The sequence below is a fragment of the Syngnathoides biaculeatus genome, chromosome 22 (assembly GCF_019802595.1).
Source record: "Syngnathoides biaculeatus isolate LvHL_M chromosome 22, ASM1980259v1, whole genome shotgun sequence".
In the NCBI taxonomy this organism is placed as follows: domain Eukaryota; kingdom Metazoa; phylum Chordata; class Actinopteri; order Syngnathiformes; family Syngnathidae; genus Syngnathoides; species Syngnathoides biaculeatus.
Window position 1 is genome coordinate 11,321,698 of NC_084661.1, and position 19,302 is coordinate 11,340,999.

The 19,302-nt window shown below is 44.6% G+C and overlaps 3 protein-coding genes across 10 annotated transcripts; 1 reads left to right on the forward strand and 2 right to left on the reverse strand.

Moving 5' to 3' along the window:
• Nucleotides 1–1,484: 1,484 nt before the first annotated feature.
• Nucleotides 1,485–5,840, reverse strand: tbcc (tubulin folding cofactor C). 4 transcript variants are annotated; one of them, XM_061810003.1, is made up of 2 exons: nt 5,707–5,840; nt 1,485–2,726 (listed from the first exon to the last, which is right to left on the reverse strand). In XM_061810003.1, the coding sequence occupies exon 2, from the start codon at nt 2,643–2,645 to the stop codon at nt 1,614–1,616; it is 1,032 nt and encodes a 343-aa protein (XP_061665987.1). In that variant the 5' UTR covers nt 2,646–2,726; nt 5,707–5,840; the 3' UTR covers nt 1,485–1,613. The 4 variants fall into 4 exon arrangements, with proteins under 4 accessions (XP_061665987.1, XP_061665984.1, XP_061665986.1 ...); XM_061810000.1 differs by lacking the exon at nt 5,707–5,840 and adding an exon at nt 3,616–3,768; XM_061810002.1 differs by lacking the exon at nt 5,707–5,840 and adding an exon at nt 3,254–3,403.
• bicral (BICRA like chromatin remodeling complex associated protein) lies at nt 3,997–15,121 on the forward strand. Of its 2 annotated transcripts, XM_061809999.1 has the most exons (11): nt 5,789–5,923; nt 6,016–6,080; nt 8,198–8,243; nt 8,348–8,396; nt 8,503–8,568; nt 9,071–10,207; nt 10,718–10,800; nt 11,551–11,696; nt 11,766–11,860; nt 13,335–13,437; nt 13,508–15,121. In XM_061809999.1, exons 3-11 carry the CDS (start codon nt 8,203–8,205, stop codon nt 13,870–13,872), a joined length of 2,085 nt encoding a protein of 694 aa, XP_061665983.1. In that variant the 5' UTR covers nt 5,789–5,923; nt 6,016–6,080; nt 8,198–8,202; the 3' UTR covers nt 13,873–15,121. The 2 variants fall into 2 exon arrangements, with proteins under 2 accessions (XP_061665982.1, XP_061665983.1); XM_061809998.1 differs by lacking the exons at nt 5,789–5,923; nt 6,016–6,080 and adding an exon at nt 3,997–4,242.
• On the reverse strand, nt 13,570–19,271 carry si:dkey-21c1.4 (uncharacterized protein C17orf80 homolog). Of its 4 annotated transcripts, none has more exons than XM_061810007.1 (6): nt 19,080–19,271; nt 17,864–18,661; nt 16,515–16,613; nt 16,324–16,440; nt 16,204–16,246; nt 13,570–13,699 (listed from the first exon to the last, which is right to left on the reverse strand). In XM_061810007.1, exons 1-5 carry the CDS (start codon nt 19,081–19,083, stop codon nt 16,218–16,220), a joined length of 1,047 nt encoding a protein of 348 aa, XP_061665991.1. In that variant the 5' UTR covers nt 19,084–19,271; the 3' UTR covers nt 13,570–13,699; nt 16,204–16,217. The 4 variants fall into 4 exon arrangements, with proteins under 4 accessions (XP_061665991.1, XP_061665990.1, XP_061665989.1 ...); XM_061810006.1 differs by lacking the exon at nt 13,570–13,699 and adding an exon at nt 13,720–13,860; XM_061810005.1 differs by lacking the exon at nt 13,570–13,699 and adding an exon at nt 15,175–15,727.
• Nucleotides 19,272–19,302: the final 31 nt, after the last annotated feature.

The following is a 19,302-nucleotide window of genomic DNA, read 5'->3' on the forward strand; positions in this document are numbered from 1 at the left end:
TATTCATTTAAACCCACCGCCATAGCGCCCTCAAAAACTACCCACTTCAACGTGTCCCCTTCTCTTGGATTTCTCCGGGAGGATTTCTGCACGGATCCTCATGACTAAACTCACCGAGATGCAGTACGTCATGCTAAGCCCCTGTAAGCGGCCTGATCCAATTTGCCAGAAAAAAATCCCCCCGCACAAGATCAGCGCGATTTGAAGCCGCAGGCCCCCCCCCCCGGGGCCCTTAATTGGTTTGAACGATCACGCGGTCGCCTCAGTTACTTTCGTGGACGGGATCGCCAACGACGAGCGCCGTGGAAGCGGCGCTATTCCAGGAGTCATTTACAGGTGCAGGTCCACAGGTTCAAAACAAAGCGGATGTCTTCGCTGCTGGAGGTCGTTAAGACATCATCGGTGCGCGGACAAAAAGTACAGCCAATAATATTGCTGTGCACTCAGTGGCCACTTTTTGAAGTACACATTACAATAACATGTCATACGAGAGCCTCATCAAAAAAAAAAAAAAGACAAGGTGTATTGATATAACATTTAGAATTGTGGTTGTACTTTGACATTTACTGCAATTTCTCAAGTATAATGCGCACCTCCAAAGTTGACCTAAAAAAAAAAAAAAAAAAAAAAAAACAGGAAAACCCTTCTACCAATGTACAATGCGCACCATCAATTTGGTGCTAATCATATGCTCAAAATATTGGGAATTACCTGTATTTCCATTTTGCTAGTTTTGTACTTTGGTTTATACTTGTATTGTTTTTCAAAAAAACTGTCCCTAAAACAATCATTAATAATAATCATTCTGCATGTCCTGATGTAGCTGTAATATAATCTCGGGAGAGGCCGCAGGACACGCTTGTCCTGGTCCCTTTAATTGTTTGAACAAAATCCCTCAACCAACTCAAATAAATGCTCAACAATGGCATAACATTTTATGAATACTGCTGATAACACATATTATAATCTTAAATAAATAAACTATTTTACACTTTTTAATTTAAACATTTTTTGCATAAAATATTTGTGCATAAAACGTGGTGGCACACGATTAATATATATAAATCTGTACCATAAGACATCTATATGTATACCTTTTTTAACCACTCTATGTACCTAGATAAGACAATACAATGTGATTGTATTTTTTATTTTTCATCCATACCTAAAAATAAGGTGCTCTATTGACTTTTTGAAATTATTTTGGGAAAAAATTGAACATTATTTTCAAGAAATTACGGTATATTGTTAACCTAATAGCATTATTGGGTAAATCAATTAAAATGCCAAACATTTTCTTAAAAAAAAACAAAAAACTTGCTAATCAATGTAAAAAAAAAATCCCCCAATAGTTCCACTTCAAAATAAGGCTACCGATTAACTTTAAAACCCAACAAATTTGCCTATGTAGCAATAAGACCAAAACCCCCCCAAAAGTAGCACCGTAGGTACGCAACTGCTCAAAAGAAATTGAGGCTACAGTCTTTACACATTTAGGTAACATTTATTAAATAATCAATGACAACATTTATTGCAGCTTTTTTTTGTACATATCCCACCATTTTGGAGTTGGATAATGGCAACGCTTGGGAGTTAAAGGCACTGGAGGGATCCTAGAGGTCCCATGTGGTCTTCCGGTCACCTTCGGGAATAACCGTCCAGTTGGGTGACGGCGTCCCCGCGGCCAGCCAATTAAAGTCGGCCACCTGGTCCCAGTTGTTCCGCTTCGGGTCCAAGCCGGCCGTGCGGAAGTCCTCCTCCAGGTTAGGATAAGACCAGGAGTACGGCGCAAAACTGACGCCGTGACAGTCCTCCACGATGGCACGGCTGGTGACGTGCAGGTAGACTCGAGTGTTCTTGGTGTTGTGGGTTCGCAGCTGCTGGCAGGCCAGAGCCAGGGTGCTGCTCTCGCAGCGGTCCACGAACACAGAGGTGGACACCGGGCCGCACAGGATCTCGCAGCGGTCAATGTGCTTGAGGTGCAGGGTCCCAGGTGTGCCGTACAGTCGCACCTTGCAGTTGGACAGGTGGGACAAGAGCACGTCCTCCTTCGTGATCTCCTCAGAGGTCTTTGTGAGGACCATGTTGCTCATGTTCGAGAAAGTGCACTGTATACTAGGAGGATCTCCATCCACGTGTGAGGCGCCGTGATCTGCAGGTGGGGAGACAACAGGGTCCTCCACCGTGGCGGAGGCTGGGGTCGCCTTGGTGCGACCCCGGAACCCGAACTTCTTCTTGGGCAACGCCTGCTCTCTCGTCTCATTGAGGGACGTCTGGAGCTTCTGGAGGGCCACCTGAGCTTTCCGCTGGTCGTAAGTGGTCAGGAAAACCATGCTGTCGTTGAGGAACTTTTGCAACTGTACCGTTTTGCTCGTAGCCTCCTCCAGCCTCTGCGCCACCGCCTTTTCGTCCGCGCCCAAGCAGCCGCACAGCAGCTCCTCGACGGCCCCCCGCTCAACGTTGAATGTACTGAAGAAGTAGTCCACGCTCTCCTTGTCCACCGTGTGGTTCTCTTTGGCTTCTTTCCGACGCTCCGCATCCTCCAGCCTCGCTTTGTGAAGCTTCTCTAGCCGCTTCTTCATTTTAAGCGCGCCGTTACGGCTCTCCGACTCCTCCACCTGACTCACTTCATCGGCCGCTTCCATGTTGTCGTTCCACGATGACGTCAACGATTCTTCTTCGCTTGTTTTAGTGGCCGCTGGCGCCCTCTGCTCCAGACGGCGGCACTACAACGTAAACAGTGGCTATAAACCTGGCGTTTTGCCATTAAGTTTTCGTTTTATCTGTCATATTATTAATGTAGCCATCTGCAAAAGTTAATGTTTAATCCAAGCGTTTAAACGCTTGTTGAAATTACCTTAACCTGTCGTACGTGCGTTGGAAGAGCAGCGCGCGTGTTTTGTAAGTGGAGCAACAACTACGACTAACCGACTTTAATATCTGATGTAAAACATGACGAGTGCTCTTTGACGAGGACAAAATGGAGGCGTGTAAGGATCCTCAGGAGAAAAAAATAACTATTTTTTTCGTTTTAAAAATATGAGACCTGTTATCCTGTGGATAAGCAGTACAGAAATTGGGATGGATGGATATGATCCCGTTTCTCGAGGCTAAGCCGAATTTATTAATCGTCCTTACAAATTCTAAAATATTTTTCCATAGTGGTTGTTTTCAAGTCAGTGTATATCAAAGTAAATGTACAGTATGGAATCACTTAATTAAAAAAGAAATGTGCAATATTTAAAATACTCACAGCAATGCATATACCCTGTGTAAACTTTGTTTTTAATCCAGTGATTTTTTTTTAAAGTACAACTCACTCGTATTTAAGATTTACAGTCCTGACATATTCTTTATCCTCTGCCAAGAATGACTAATATCTTTATGCGGTTTACAGATGAGGCGCCATGTTTGGCATATCGGTTTGTGTATATACTGCCCCCAGGTGGCCGGAGTGCACACTAGAAAGCAGGACAATATCCATAAAATTTCAAGAACCAAAAAAAAAAAAAAGTGGCAAAAACGGTTTTAATTTCTTTACATCCTATTTCATGTATGTTTCAATCAGGTAAACGAGAGAATTGTATTTGTCTCATTACAAAAAACATTGCAAACCTTTTTGTTGTTGTTTTTTTCCATTTCGATAGGGAAAGATAATTCAAAATACGTATAGCACGGCACGAATTAAATCATATTTCGAGCACTGCTGAATTTTGAAAGCTAGGGTTTTTTTTTTTTCATGGGGGCACTTGGTATAAAAAGAGAGTCATTGGATAGCAATCAAGGTTTTGGCCGGCAGGGGGTTCGTGTGCACATTGGCCTGCGGACAAAATATGATGAAGTATTATGTGTATTAAACTTGTCGTCCTGTGTATGAAAGACGAACACTGGTCGCAGGTAACTTTAGCCACACCTTTATATAGTTACTCGTCGCCCGTGACGTCACGCACCACAGGCCCGCCTCCTCCCGCCGGGAAAAGTTCTCTAATTGCGGCGCGGCGTCGTTTTCAATATGGACGCCCGAATGTGTTATTTGTTGGAAAATGTCGCCCGACGCCCCTCCGCCGTGTCAACTTTTATTCCGGCACACGCAGGGGCGTCGTGCGGGGGCGGAGGGGGGCCCGCCGGCGCCGCTGTGCCCTCCTTGAACTTGCTCTTCCAGCGGCGCGCGCGCTAGCCCCCCACAGCCCGTGCAGCCATGGCGAGGAAACCCCGTTGACAAGGCACTGCTTTTTCATGACGGTGAGTTCCCCCTTTGAGTGTATTATCATTTTGGGATAAAAATTGCAAGGGGAAAAAACACACACGGCCTCCTTCCCTCTTCCTCCTTCGGGGAGGGTTAGGGAGACCACTTTGAAAATGGAGCCGAGGCGGCACACTGTGGGGAGACGAGTAGTGAGGCGAAATAACACGAGTGGTGGGAGAGAGGGAGAAGGAGGAGGAGGAGAAGGAGGGGGCGAGCGAATTAAAAGTTGGCCAAATGGAGATATTGGGTTTCAAGTGGAGTGGAGAAGGGAGTTAAGGAGAGAGGAGAGAAAAAAAGGGTTTGCCTCCGCGAGTCTTTATGTTATGCAAATCGGGATAAATATTTATAGATGATTTTTTTCCCCCGTCGACTTACGAAGTGTGTGCGTGTGAGGGGGGGGGAGGGCGTCGACTCGACGACATTAGTGCAGGCTAGCTAACCGGAAAAAAAAAAAAGCGGCTCGTTCCGGGCCGTCGAACCGACGAAAGCGAAGAGAAACGGGACCGAGTTCGGGAGCGACGACGAGCCGCCCGGCGCAGCCTCGGCTTCGGATGAAATGTGACGTTTTTTGGGACGCTCGAAACGAGTGCGAAAGCCTGGCCCCGAAACGCGTCAAGGCGGCCACGTCGACTCGGGGCTATATTTGGAAATAAAAGCTTAACAGGCCGCAAATGGAGGCGATTTTATAGGCTTTGTTTTCAAACGTTTTTTTTTTTAAATAGTTACGCGACATGACATGGCGTACGAGCGAGGGCTTTGAAAAACAATTCGGGCTTTGTCTGGTACTTCATTGGCACCGGAGCAGGATTTTTGTGGTCGTTGGTACCGAACGGCGATTATTATTATTTTTATGCTTATTATTTCGGTTTAAATGCGTTTTCGGGCATTTTTACACACCCGTTCTTAAGCGTGACGCCATCTCATAGTTCTTCTTTAGCTATGACGCCATTCCTGACTTCTTCCTTTTCGTTTTCACGTTTGGCTTTTTTAAACCAATTCTAATATACTGTAAATGCAATATTGTGGCTTTCATGTGGAATAGATACATTGCACTCGTTCTGTTTTAAACACAATGGCTGCCCATTGACGTTTTTATGACAATTAAAAGCTCCATTTCCCCACCATGACGATTCTGTGATTATTTTAATTTAGCTGAGTTTTGTTAGTTTTCGGTGGGGTGTTATTTCTTTGGAAAAGTGCTCAAGAAATGGCTTTTTGAACGCAATGGTTGTTAGTCCGAGTGGTTTAAAGATGGAGGCTGAACGAGACTGCCGCAGTGCTTAAAAAAAAAAACGACTGTCTAGCTTTGACAGCAGCCATTTTGTTGTTCTTGCTTGTCCGGTGTCGAAAATGTCACTTCAGCCTCACATTACTCGGCAATAAAGACAAAAAGCATTCCATTCCAGTGCTGAAAAACTGGCAAACAAGCTCCTAAACATAAAATTCAAAACATATTATACTTAGTAGTTTCCATCCTTGGTTCTTTGTTGTGCAACACACTTGATGGCTGACGTAAAGCCGAATGTCCATCATGTCTGCCCATGTTTGAGCCTGATGCGGTTGCTTCCACATAAGAGCACATTCTCACCCTGTGAGGTGGACTCTGGTGCGGGGCAGGAAAGGGATGGGTGGGGGAGTATTGTCACAGCGGCCATGTTGCCAGAATGAAGGCCATTGGTGAGTCACTGCATGGGCTTTTCAGCGCTCCCACACTCCGTGCCTCCTCTGAACTTACTACCGCTGTCATGTCGTCACCTCCCTCCCCGCAGCATATCCCGTTACTGGAAACGTTGGGGTGTTACATGACAGGATCCATGTGGCCTGATACTAATCTGTGAGTGACAAAGTAATGAGTACACACGTACACATTTGGCAGATACCAACATAAGTAATCTAAATATTGAAATCTGTCAAGATAGTCGTATTAGTTTTCAGAGCTGACTTGATTTTATCCATTGTGTCGCCATCAGTGCAGGTTGAAATAAGCAACATGTCTCCGTGGAAGCTACAGTGACAAAAATAAGTATTTGAGCACCCTGCTGTATTGCAAGTTCTCCCGCTTAGAAATCATGGAGGGGTCTGAAATTTTCATCGTAGGTGCACGTCCACTGTGAGAGAGATCTTTCGAAAAAGAAAAATCCAGAAATCATAATGTACGATTTTTTTTTTTAACTATTTGTGTGATACAGATGCAAATAAGTATTTGAACACCTGTCTAGCAGCTAGAATTCTGTTAGTCCGCCTTTAAAAGTCCACCACCACTCCATGTATTATCCTGAATCAGATGGACCTGTGTGAGGTTGTTAGCTGCATAAAGACACCTGTCCACCCCATACAATCAGTAAGACTCACACTTGTAACATGGCCAAGACCAAAGAGCTGTCCAAAGACACCAGAGACAAAATTGTTATAACTCCACACGGCTGGAAAGGGCTACGGAGAAATTGCCAAGCAGCTTTGGTGAAAAAAGGTCCACTGTTGGAGCAATCATGAGAAAATGGAAGAAGCTAAACATGACGGTCAATTTCAAGATATCACCTCGTGGGGTCTCATTGATCCTTAAAACGGTGAGGAGTCAGCCTAGGACTACATGACAGGACTTGGTCAATGACCTGAAAAGAGCTGGGACCACCGTTTCCAAGGTGACTGTTGGTAATACACAAAGACGTCATGGTTTGAAATCATGCATGGCACGGAAGGTTCCCCCGCTTAAACCAGCACATGTCAAGGCCCATCTTAAGTTTGCCAATGACCATTTGCATGATACAGAGGAGTAATGGGAGAAGGTTTTGTGGTCAGGTGAGACCAAAATGGAACTTTTTGGTCATAATTCCACTAACCGTGTTTGGCGGAAGACGAATGATGAGTTCCATCCCTTCTGTGAAGCATGGGGGTGGTAGTATCATGCTTTTGGGGGTGTTTTTCTGCACTTGGGAGAGGATGACCAAGGCCATGTATTGTGAGATTTTGTGGAACAACCTCTTAACCTCAGTCAGAGCATTGAAGATGGGTCGTGGCTGAAGCTTTCAACATAACAATGACCCGATGCACACAGCCGGGAAAATCAAGGAGTGGCTCCGTAAGAAACATATCAAGGTTCTGGCGTGGCCTAGCCATTCTCCAGACCTAAACCCAATAGAAAATCTTTGGAGGGAGCTGAAACTCTGTGTTTCTCAGCGACAGGCCAGAAACCTGTCTGATCTAGAGAAGATCTGTATGGAGGAGTGGGCCAAAATCCCTCCTGCAGTGTGTGCAAACCTGGTGAACAATTACAGGAAACCTTTGATCTCTGGAATAGCAAATAAAGGCTACTGTACCAAAAAAAAAACATTGGTTTTCTCAGGTGTTCAAATACTTATTTGCTGCTGTATCACACAAATAAATAGTCCAAAAAAAAATCATACATTGTGATTTCCGGATTTTTCTTTTTCGATTCTCTCTCTGACGGTGAACATGCACCTACGATGAAAATTTCAGACCCCTCCATGATTTCTAAGTGGGAGAAGTTGCAATATTTATTGCAGGGTGTTTAAATACTTATTTTCTTCACTGTAGTTGTATACGTTTTTAGGGCTGACTTCTTTTTTCCATTGCGTCGCCATCAGTGTAGGTTGAAATAAGCCACAAGTCTCCATGGAAGATACATCTGTTTGCAAGTGTCAGGAGTAAAAGTAAAACATCGGAAAAATAAATACTCAAAAGTACTGATATCTGGTGAAAGTATTGACGTACTGAATGAAGTACATCCCACCACTGCTCCTCTTAAAAACATGCAGTTAAAATACTAGCAAACTACACTTTGTATAACACGCTATCAATAAAAGTGAGCATTATTACATACGAAAAGTCAGTATTAATGCCGACCTTTGACCTCGTGAGGTGTCCAGTGAGTTTTTAGCAGTGATGTAATCTTTTAAACACATTTCACCTGGTTTATTTTTTTATCTTCAGGTGTCATGGACGATGAGGACGATCGCCATCTTCTGGATATTTTAGGGTAAAAAAACCCAACCAACATTTACTTTTGATAACGGCGTTAAATGAGCATGGGCCTTTTTACCCGCGTACGACCCTTGACCTTGACAGTTACTTTGTTTACAGTGATGTGGATGCGTTGAATGACTATCTCCACGGCAACAACAGCAAGTCTGTGAGTGTCTTAGAAAACTATGTAAAAAAAAAAAAAAAATACTGCCATCAAAATTTGGCATGGTTGCGTTCTTTTGACGTTACAATGTTTTCTCGCTGTCGAGCAGATTGAAGAGGACGATGTAGCCAATGCCGCGTACGGCTCAGATGCATCGATCTTCGCCGGTGACACTGTGAGTACACCAGTTTGAACCTTTTGGGTCAAAAGATCGGGTCAGTATTTACAGTATCTTCAGAACCTCCATACCGAAAAATGGAGATGAACAGAACAACTGAATCTAACGTAAAAGAAACAAAATCCTCCACACTTTCCACGATTCTTTAATTCTCTCAATCAGGAGAGACAAACTCATTGTCATTACGATTCCCTTGGAGGGCCGTTATGCCTGTGAATCCATGAAAATCATATTTACACATTTATGAACTAGTTTTGGAATCAGAAATCAAGTGTAATGAGTTTTTCAACTATCGTTCTTGTTTGGTAACACAAAAATGCTTGCAATATCTCAACTTATCTACGATATGGCATTTTGAAATTTTGTTACAGATTATCACAAAAATCATGGAAGTTAATATACATGACTTGCCCTCGCGGGCCACGTAAAATCGTGCGGCGGGCCAGATCTGGTACCCGGGCCTCGAGTTTGACGCCTGTGCTCTAAATGCTCCGTTTAGGCAAATACCGGCATCAAAGATGGCTCCTCCACAATGGCCGACTTCGGCGGGGATCCGGAAGGGGACTGCCTCCAGCTCTCCGGCAGCCACTCGTTTATCGAGGACCAGCTGGGGGGCAACAGCCCCCCCGGAGGCGGCGTGGACCTGGGCGAAGACCAGCCCTTCGACATCCTCCAGAAGTCCCTCCTGGAGGCCGACATCACGGAGCAGACGCTGGCGCAGGAGGCCTTGCTGGATACCCAGCCCGCGCCCACCCTCGTGCAGGCCCCCGTGCCCTTCCCCTCCCAGCTGGCATCTGGGGGCTACGGCGGGGGCGTGGTCACCACAACGGCGGCGGCGTTACCGACCGGACAGTTCCTGCAGGGCGTGTCGCCGTTGCCCAATGGCTCCACGCAGCACATTCAAGTGCTGGGGTCGTTCGGGGCGGGAAGCGGAGTCATGACCCTGAGCGGTCTGGAAAGAACTCCTCAGATTGTGCTGAGGCCGGCGGGCCCCGTCGGCGCCGCGGGGTCTGCGGCTCCGGGCGGGCAGGTCTTCGCCCCCGCCCAGGGGCATCTTGGACAAGTGGGCTTCAAGAACATCCCCCTCCAGAATGTCATCATCCAGAGGGGTCCGGGAGGGACTCAGGCCCTTATCAGGCCGATCCAACCTAAACCGCATCAAGTTGGGGCTCAGACTGTCTTCAGCCTCCAGCCGGCGGCCTCCAATTTGGCTAGCGTGACCACCAACAGTACTACGGCGCAGTACACTGCCAATGGCTCTCTGGTGGTGGATCAGCAGCAGGCCCAAACCAGCATACAAGCGGGACAGTTCTTGTTGCCCACCTCCTTGACTGTCCACAACGGCCCCTCCACGGACTCTGCCGGCCAGATCAAACCCCACAACGCCGTGCAGATCGTTGCCGGGCAGAAATTTACAGCTCAAGCAGACGGGCAGCTCGTTTTGAATCAGGGCGCCGCCACGCAGACGTGGAAGGGCATGGTGCCCGCGGCGGGCGCCGCGAGTCGCCTAGCGCTGGTCAGCCAGGGGCAGCTCTCGGGGAGCCCCGTGCAGCGCCTCCTGGTGACGCAAACGCCCAACTGTACGTCGCTGTCCCCTTTACCCGGCGCGGCGGTGCCAGCGCAAGAACACAGACAGGTGAGCTTTGCCATTTTGTAGTACTATTCGAATTATGTAATGACCTATGTAGCCCCTTCAGTATTTACCACAATGCATTATGAAAATTTGGGAACAGTTGATGCAATATCCTGCCATTAAAGAAGAAAAATGTTTTGTTCCCGAGGTATTTTTTTTTCTTGTTTGACCAATGAGGGCACAGGCAGCACGGTTGCTAACTGGTTAGCACATCTGCTAACTGTTCTGAGGACCTTTGCATGTTCTCTCCAGGAACTCCGTTTTCCTCTCACATCCCAAAAATATGTATTGTAGGTGTGAATGTTAATGTGCAGGATTGGTTGTTTTGTATGTGCCCTTCGATTGGCTGGCGACTCTAGTGAGGATAAGCGGTACAGTAAATGGATGGTTGGATGATGAGTGAACTACAGTACTGTATATAGTCCACTTTCGAGAAATCCACTACAGTGAAGAATTACAAAACACAGCCAGACTCTCTTCTTTCCAATGATGGATCACTTTCTGATTTCCCAGAATCCTTCAGGATCTGCCGTCAAACAAGTGCAGCTCAGCGCACAGAAGAGGCCCGCCCCCGCGCCGCTGACCAAGGGAGGAATGTGAGTTTTGCCACCACCTCGCACAGAAGAGAAACCAAACATCTAGAAAGAACCCGATCAAAAAGTCCAAGACACGCTTGTTCACACAATACAAATGAACACCATTACGCAAGTAGATTATAAAATTAAAGCAATTGTTCCACTGGTCATTAATGATATCTGCCCTGTTTCACAACAGAAATCGAAGTACCGTAATTCCCGGCCTACGGAGCGCACTTGGTTGCAAGCCTCACCGAGTAGATTTGTAAAGGAAATACCATTTTGTACATACACCCGTTGCAGCTGTGCAAAAGCCGCAAGTGCCCACGTTGAAACCCACATTCAAACACGTGATATTTACAAAGAAAGATGGTACACAGAAAGAGTTTAATGCTAACGCTAGCGCCGCGCTAGTGCTAACGCTGATGCTAACTGGGCCGGTTAAACTAAAACTTACCGGTAAATATCACAGAGACAGGACAGACTAAGCAAAAACACGCTAGCACAGCGCTAACACTAGCGCAGCACTAACAGGGATGGTAAAAGTCACTTCCTCGGCACATATATTCCACCGGTCTCATTCTTACCTTTTCCACTCGAGTGCCCCCTTGCGGCCATTAGAAAAACGTGCACAAATTAGCCGCATAAACCGCATGGTTGAAAAGCGTGTGGGAAAAAAAGTCTCTGCTTATAGGCTGGAACTTACGGTAAGTAATCCAGTCAAAAGTGCTCAGGTTTTTTTGAATTATTTTTCTATTATTTTTTTTTTAGGGTTCTCCAGCAGCTAAGGGACCACCACGAGCGGGTCGACACGCCCGACCGGAGACCGTTCACGTCGTTCAGTGACGTGCTGCAAAGGCTGCTGCCCTTCCACGTCTTCCAAGGCACGCCGCCCAGCCAGGAGGAGTTCTCGCAGGGTACCTCCACGTTCATTCGACGCCATTTTAGCCTCGTCGCTGCTTTAATGGTCTTCTCTGTGCTGCCAGTGGACGAGGAGTTTGAATCGGTTGCAGCCCACGTGTTGATGAGGACCCAGGCCATGATTAATAAATACAGACGACTGCTTTTGGCTGAATCTGAGGTATGCGACGCGTGCCATTTTCGTGTTGTGAGGCATATTTGTGGATATGGATCATTTTAGAGATGTTCTCATTCAGTAAGGACAAAAGTTACGGCAAAAATGTATCCACCATCTTAAGTATTTTCTCTTTAAGCATTTGTAACATTTGGTTCAGTGGGTAAAGCGTCGGGCTCACAGTTCCGAGGTCCCAGATCCACCTGTGTGGAATTTGCATGTTCTCCCAGTGCCTGTGTGGGTTTTCTCCGGGCAGTCCGGTTCCCTCCCACATCCCAAAAACATGCAACGTTAGTTGGACACTCTAAATTGCCCCTAGGTGTGATTGTGAGTGCGGCTGTTTGTCACCGTGTGCCTTGCGATTGGCTGGCAACCAGCTCAGGGTGCGCCCCGCCTCCTTTCCGTCGACAGCTGGGATAGGCTCCAGCACTCCTCACGACCCTTGTTAGGATAAGCGGCCCCCCCCCCAAAAAAAAATGGGATAAATGGATGACATAACATTTGTACCCAAATATGAGAAATTCTAAAAATTAAAACGACATGCCATTTTTTTTTCTCCACTTAAATTTTTTTAATTATTATATTTTAAAATATATACAAATTGCTTCCTTACAGTTTGTGTGTTTTGGACATAGCTTTTATTTAAAAAAAAAAAAAAAACACCTTGGGTTTAATGGCGTAAACTCTACAGGTGTCAAAGTCAAGGCCCGGGGGACCAGATCCGGCCCGCCACGTGATTTTTACATGGCCCGCGAATCCAAATCTAGAGTGTCAATTTCAATTATTGTCCAAATTTGTACCAAAACTTCTAATTGTCATGCATTACAAATGATAAAGTTGAGCTATTGCAAGCATTTTTGTATTACCAAACATGAATAGTTGAAAAACACATGACCCTTGATTTCTGATTCCAAAAGTAGATCATAAATTGATGATGTCAAAACAATATAGCGATTTTAATATTTGTATTGTTTCACAGTCATAACGGCCCCCCGAGGGGAAACCGGAACCACAGCCCGCGAGAAAAAATGAGTTTGACACACCTGGTGTAGAGGGACCATCTTGATATTGTCATATTTTTGTAATATATCTATTTTTTTTTTTTTTAGAATACTTACTCTTGTTGGCATGCATTTTTTTTTTTTTTATTGCTTAACTTTAATTGAATTTGTACTAAAATTTGTCATCTTAGCATCATGTCATTTTCGAAATGAAAATACATCACGCATTTCGACACTTTGCATGTATGTATTTCACAATTATTGGATCCCAAAAATATTTCGGGGAAATAAGTGTAAACAAAAAAAAAAAAAAAAAAAACTGAACATCTGAGCTTTACTTGGCGTTACTTGTAGGCACTTCTGTGGTGGCAGGTGTGCGACGACTCCCGTTTCGCGGCTGTTGAACGCTTCTTATTGTCATCACATTTGGCTGCCATAAAAAAAAAAAAAGAAAAAAGATTCCTCTTCCCCGTGGGCAGCATTCCAGTCCTTCGTCGGAGATGGTGATGATCGATAGGACCTTCAACCAAGAGGAGCGCGGCTGCCTGACTCAAGACAAGCGAACTCTCCTCGTGGATCCAGGTAGCGATCGGGCCACTCCCGCCTGCCGTCAATCCGTTTGAAGGTCTCACTCTCTCCGCCCCTCCCACAGACACTTTCTTGAACGATTTCTGCTGCGGGCTGAAATCCAAACGTTTCCAAGACCCCGTCCCTCCTCCTCCTCCTCCTCCCCCGCCGCCGCCCGCCACAGACACGGAAAAGTCGGCGTACAGGACAAAATCCCACCCTGGCTGCGGTGACCCAGGAGGCGGCGGCGGCGGCAGCGACAGACTCTCGGCTTCACCTGCGGAGAACAAGAGCGTCCTGGAACTGAAGCGATCCCAGCAGCAGGAAGGTAACCACTCGTCCTTTGCGGCAACGGAAGGGGGGCACGCGCACCACCAGGCTGCGTCGCCGCCGCAGCTGGACCCGGACTCCGCTCTGGAGGCGGCCGTCAACAGCATCCTGGAATGTTAGCAAAAACCCGCACGGAGTTCTGCTGTCGTTCGTTTGTGAAGTTTGTTCCGCTCTTCATGTAGCACTATCTTTGTATTTTTTTTTATTTTTTGAGCAGGTGCAGGCGGTCCTCGGTTTACCACGAACAGCGCAGCGTTAGCTCACTAAACTACACTACATATTAGTAAAGTCGTAATTACCGTAAATATTTATATGTGAAACACTTCTTGGTCATAAATTAAAATAACAGTAAGTACTGACCTAATGAGTGCCTTAATGTGCCGCTCGACGCCATATTTTTGTCACGCCGTGCAATCTTTCAGTACATGTTATTTAAAACCTCAGTCATAATTACAGTAAATATTCCTCCAAAAGGTGAGAAATATTTCTACGGAAGGCTAGTAATACAAAAATGAAAAATGGTAACTGAGCGTGCCTTATTGTTACGCCGCCGTGCAAATGGGTTTATTTTGCGATGGGTCTAACCCCTAAAAATGTCATAATTACAGTACATATTTGTTTGTAAAAAAATAAAACATTCCGCAAAATACAGTAAATAGCGGCCAGCTCTGCGTGATTTTTTACATGGCCCGTGACTGCAAATTATCAACTTCTGTGTTTTTTTTTTTTTTTAAATTCGAATCTACCAAAATTTCTAGACGTTAAATCTCAAATTGTGCACCCCGTCTTGTGTCACACGACGACGTCACTTTTATGGCGGTCGCAATCCCGAAAACGCCGTACGTACGCGGTGTAAACCGAGGACCCCCCCCCCCCCCGCCCCCCTCTCCCCGCTGCGCTCTGGAGACAGGCACTTGTAAATCACCTCCGACGCTGCGGGAATGCGTGCAATGGAACGGATCGTAGTGTTTGATTTCATGGCCAGTTCGCTCACGATGGCAACTCGGTGCCTCCGGCTTTTATTTCAAAGGGTTCAACGCGAAGAATCCCGAAGTTTCCCTCGACGAATTGCACTAAAAGCCGCTTGCACCGGACTGCACACCAGGGGGCGCCGCGCGTCAGCCGCCACGCCGCGGACGCTCATTTTTATTTGGCATTTTCCCTTTCTTTTGTACCTTAAAGGTACGCGAGGCCCCTCCCCGCCCCCTCGGCCACACGCCAAACACGCAAACTTGCCTATCACTTCGATGTGTTTGCGCTGGGGGGGGAGATTAATCCTCAGATTGAGGACGTTTGTTAATTTTTTTTTTTTATGTTTTTGTTTGCTTTGGTTTTAAGATGGAGGGTTCAACGATTGTATGCTTTGTCTTGTCTGCTTTTTTTTTTTTTTTTTTAATAGCAGCACAACCAAAAAAAAAAAAAAAAGTTTCTTCTGTTGACGTCAAACGGCACTAAAACTAACTTTAGTTACATAATAAAATTTAAAGACTGAATAAATTCAATCCGATACATTTCTGCCTGAGTTTAATCGTGCTAATAAACTTCAACAGAAGACTCAAAGCTTTTTAATTATTTTTTTCATTTTTTATTTTCGAACCATTAGCACATTCACACGTCTGCCTCACAGCTCCTCGACCTGGGATCGGAATCTCAAAGAGTTTGCGTGTTCTTCGTTTTCTGGGTTCCTCCCACATTCCCAAAAAAAAAAAAAAAAAACGTGCATTTTCGGCTCACTGAAGACCCAAAATTGACATTAAGCTGCGAGCGCTCGTCTATCTCCGCGTGCCCTGCGATTGGCCGGTGACAAGTTCAGGGTTCACGCTTGCTTCAAAGTCACTCGTGACCTTAATGAGGTCAAGCACTTAGCCACGGGTTGCCATTTTGCCGCCGTCGCCAGGCCGGGGGCCCCCCCACGCTACCTGTTCCGCTTTCTACCCGTACTGCCGGACTCGGATGTGTATAGTTTGGTCATTTTCTAGAAACAAAACAAAACCAAAAAAAAATATTTATAATTTTTGTATGGAGGAAGGCAAAAAAAAAAAGAATGTAAAAGAAAATGGCAATTATTTTGGATTATGTTGGTGTCAGTTGTTCATTGTTGTGTCGCCCACAAGCAGCAACAATAAAATTGTTTGGAATACATATCGAGCGCCCGAGTCGCCATTACTATTCTGGTCAAGCATGCGTGATGACTAACTGGTGCGAGGGGGGTAATTACGAGGGTGGGGTCAACCTCAAGAGATCTGCACCAGTTCTACGTCTGGGTTAGAAGATTTTATCCACCTCGAAAAAATGTGCCTGTTCCCTTTTAATCCTCTTTCAAAGCCAGCACATGTGATGCGGCGTCAAACAGCCCCCATATTTGCGCACACGGCTCAACAGTGACCCCGAGTGGAGCCCTGAGGTACTGCGCAGATGGGTGTGACGAAAAAAAAAAAAAAAAACACCTACTTCTGCCTCTGATCTTAATGATACTTCCTCCAGCGATCATGTTCTAAAACAAAAAAAAAATGTAAGCACTTTCCTCCTAAATCTTGACACTTGTGTTTACACGTGAATATTAATACTTACTAAGACGAGGGTAAGCCCAGACGTAGCTCAGCACGCAGTATCCGGCCAGCAGCATGCCAAAGCCGCCCACGCCGCCTTTCCTCACGTCCATATACTTCTTGTAGTACCACTGCCAGCCTGTTGGGGGAAGGCGCAGTTGAGCAGGTACCGAATGATGTGGCCATATAGAATATGTCATCTTTTCTATTCACCTCTCTGCATCATTTCCACCGCCTCTCCCGGGCGACGCGGCGTCCTGCGGGCCAGCCACTCGGGAAGCTCCCGGAGCGTCACCTGACCCAGGGCCCGCCCTGAAATGAGACGCCGACGACGAGGATGTGCTGCACTTTTGACCCAAATGTTACGAGACCATGGGAAGTTGGAACATTTCAGGGCATTGGTATTTATGAATGGAAAATATAATTGCAATGTTTTTATATTTTTTTTTTTATGGGATGAGACAATTGTAGTAATGTCCAGGGTGATAGAATAATAAAATGCATAATTTGATTTTTTAAAAACATCGATCAAATAGTGTATGGAAGTTAATGAAAATTTTAAATTATATTTTACATGAATAAAAATATAATTAGAAAAATGTTTTGAACAATTGTGTGGTTAAAAAAAAAAGTTATTTTTGCAACTTATTTAAAAACAATGGAACATTTACTTGTATTGTTAAAAAAATTTAATTAATCAAAGTTACCAAAATAAAATGTATTTTCGTATACTGCAAATTAGGATTTAATAATCTATAGCGCTGATGATTTTCTTTATATTTGGTATTTATGAATAAAAAATATATAATTGCTATGATTTTATACAATTTTTATGGAATGGGACATTTCTATTCATGCCTAGGGTGATAGAATCAATGCATAATTTATTTTATTTTGGCTAATGTGATTTTAAAAAAAAAGCAGTCATCAAATAGTGTATAAAATTTTAAAAAATATTTTAAATTATATTTTGCATTCATAAAAAATTAAAAAACAAAAAATAATGTTTGGTAATGTGATTAAAAAAAACAGTCATCAAATAGTGTATAAAATTTTAAATATTTTAAATTATATTTTGCATTCATAAAAATTTAAAAAACAAAAAATAATGTTTGGATCATTTACTTGTATGGTAAAAAAAAAAAGTTATTTTTTTTAACTTAATTATCAAAAGTTACCAAAATAAAATATACTTTCATATACGGTAAATTTGGATCAAATCTATAGCACGTATATTTCTCTTTATATTTGGTATTTATGAATGGAAAATATAATTGCAATGTTTTTATAAAATTATCATGCAAACTAAATTAAAACAATTACATTTAATTATCATTAGGCAATTCAGTAAAACTGGACGCCCTTTGGCTCCTGCATTTTAAAGTATATAAATGAAAATTTAATACAAATTAAATTGCATTTGAGAGTGGTCCCCGTTAACAGTCCACACTGAAAATTCAATATTTTAAATTACACTACCATTTTCTGGGCCATTTAATATATGAATTAAAATGTAAACTAATATATTGATTGAACTATAGCGCACACTGCCAAATACTGACCTGTGGAGTCGTCCTTCCGCATCTCCACTGATGCTAAAGCGTCTCCGCCTCTGGACCGGCGGTCGAGCAAACGTCCCGGCGACACTGATGCGGGTTCGGTCCAAGGAAGACCCCCTTTGGATGTTTGAAGTTTGGACACGGGCAGAGGATTATGGGAGGTCGCTTTATACGCACGGGAATCATCTTGAAACACAAATGGAGATTCTTTTGGTTGTAAAATGACGCTCGTACTAGGAGGATTTAAATCTGGACCAGTTTGAGTCTTTTTTTGTGCAGTTTCAATCTGGATGGTAGGCCTGCTGGTCTTGGCCCGGTTTAATGTGCTTCCAACGTGCTGGAGTGTAATCCTCGGTGTCTCCCCCTTTATGTCCACAACTTCTTTTTCTGCGGGCTGGATTTGTTTCTTTTTTTGGGAATTTGGGGCTTTTGGGGACTCCGTGTACAACGTGGCTTTGGATTTGGACCGTGTGCTTGTGGCCAGATTTTCTGGAACTGTGTTCAGTCCTGCAGGAATCTGACCGGACTTTGCGGCTTCTATTGAGGCGCGGATGCCCTTTTTGGGTTTAGACGCAGGCTGAGGTGACGTATTTCCGCTCTTCCCAGGCACCTCCGGTGACATCTTACTGAGCGGGGCCGTGTTCCTCTCCTTCGTTTTAGACGAGTCGGCTACGAGCTGACCGGATGGCGGAGAACCAGCAGGCCAACGATGGCTCAAAGGAGGCTTGGCTGCCTTGCAGTGGGGGAGGTGGCTCTTTAACCTCTTGTAGGACTTCCCACAGAATGGACACACCTCTATAGCTGCAAGAATAAGACAAAAAATTATTGAAATGGAATTTTTAGTCATGTTGACAGTTACAGGTGGTGCTGTCATATGTTGAAATTAGTAGCAATTACCCTCAGGCGCCTTTCAAAATTACAATATATGGTGCATACAGAAAGTATTCACCTTACTTCACTTTCCCCTCATTTTATGTTCCACTCTGTCATCTCAACATCCCTGCCGGAAGCTAACCCACAACTTCTGGAATTCCGAAGATAGCACTCCCGCGACCCTCGTGAGGATAAACGGCCCGGGTATGAGCCTCAAATGTTATTAGTAAACGTCCTTGGTTTATATAAATATAAGATATTATATACTACGAATATCGCCGAAACTACGACAAGTAATTTGTTAACAGTGGTGTTTTGTCACGTGACAGTCGTATTCGAAACTTACCCATTTCGCACGTGCCAAAGAGTAAAAATAATTTCTAAAAAAAAAAAACCGAACTTATTTTATTGTCGTGAATTAAACGTATCGTAGTTTAGAAGTTACTGGCTCTGAACGCCGACTGCGTTTGACGGCCATGTTGGGACATGCGAGTGTATCAAGGACCCCTGGTCGTATTTTGGTGACCAGTCCGAAGCCTGACTGAAAATGGGTCACTGAAAGGACAAAA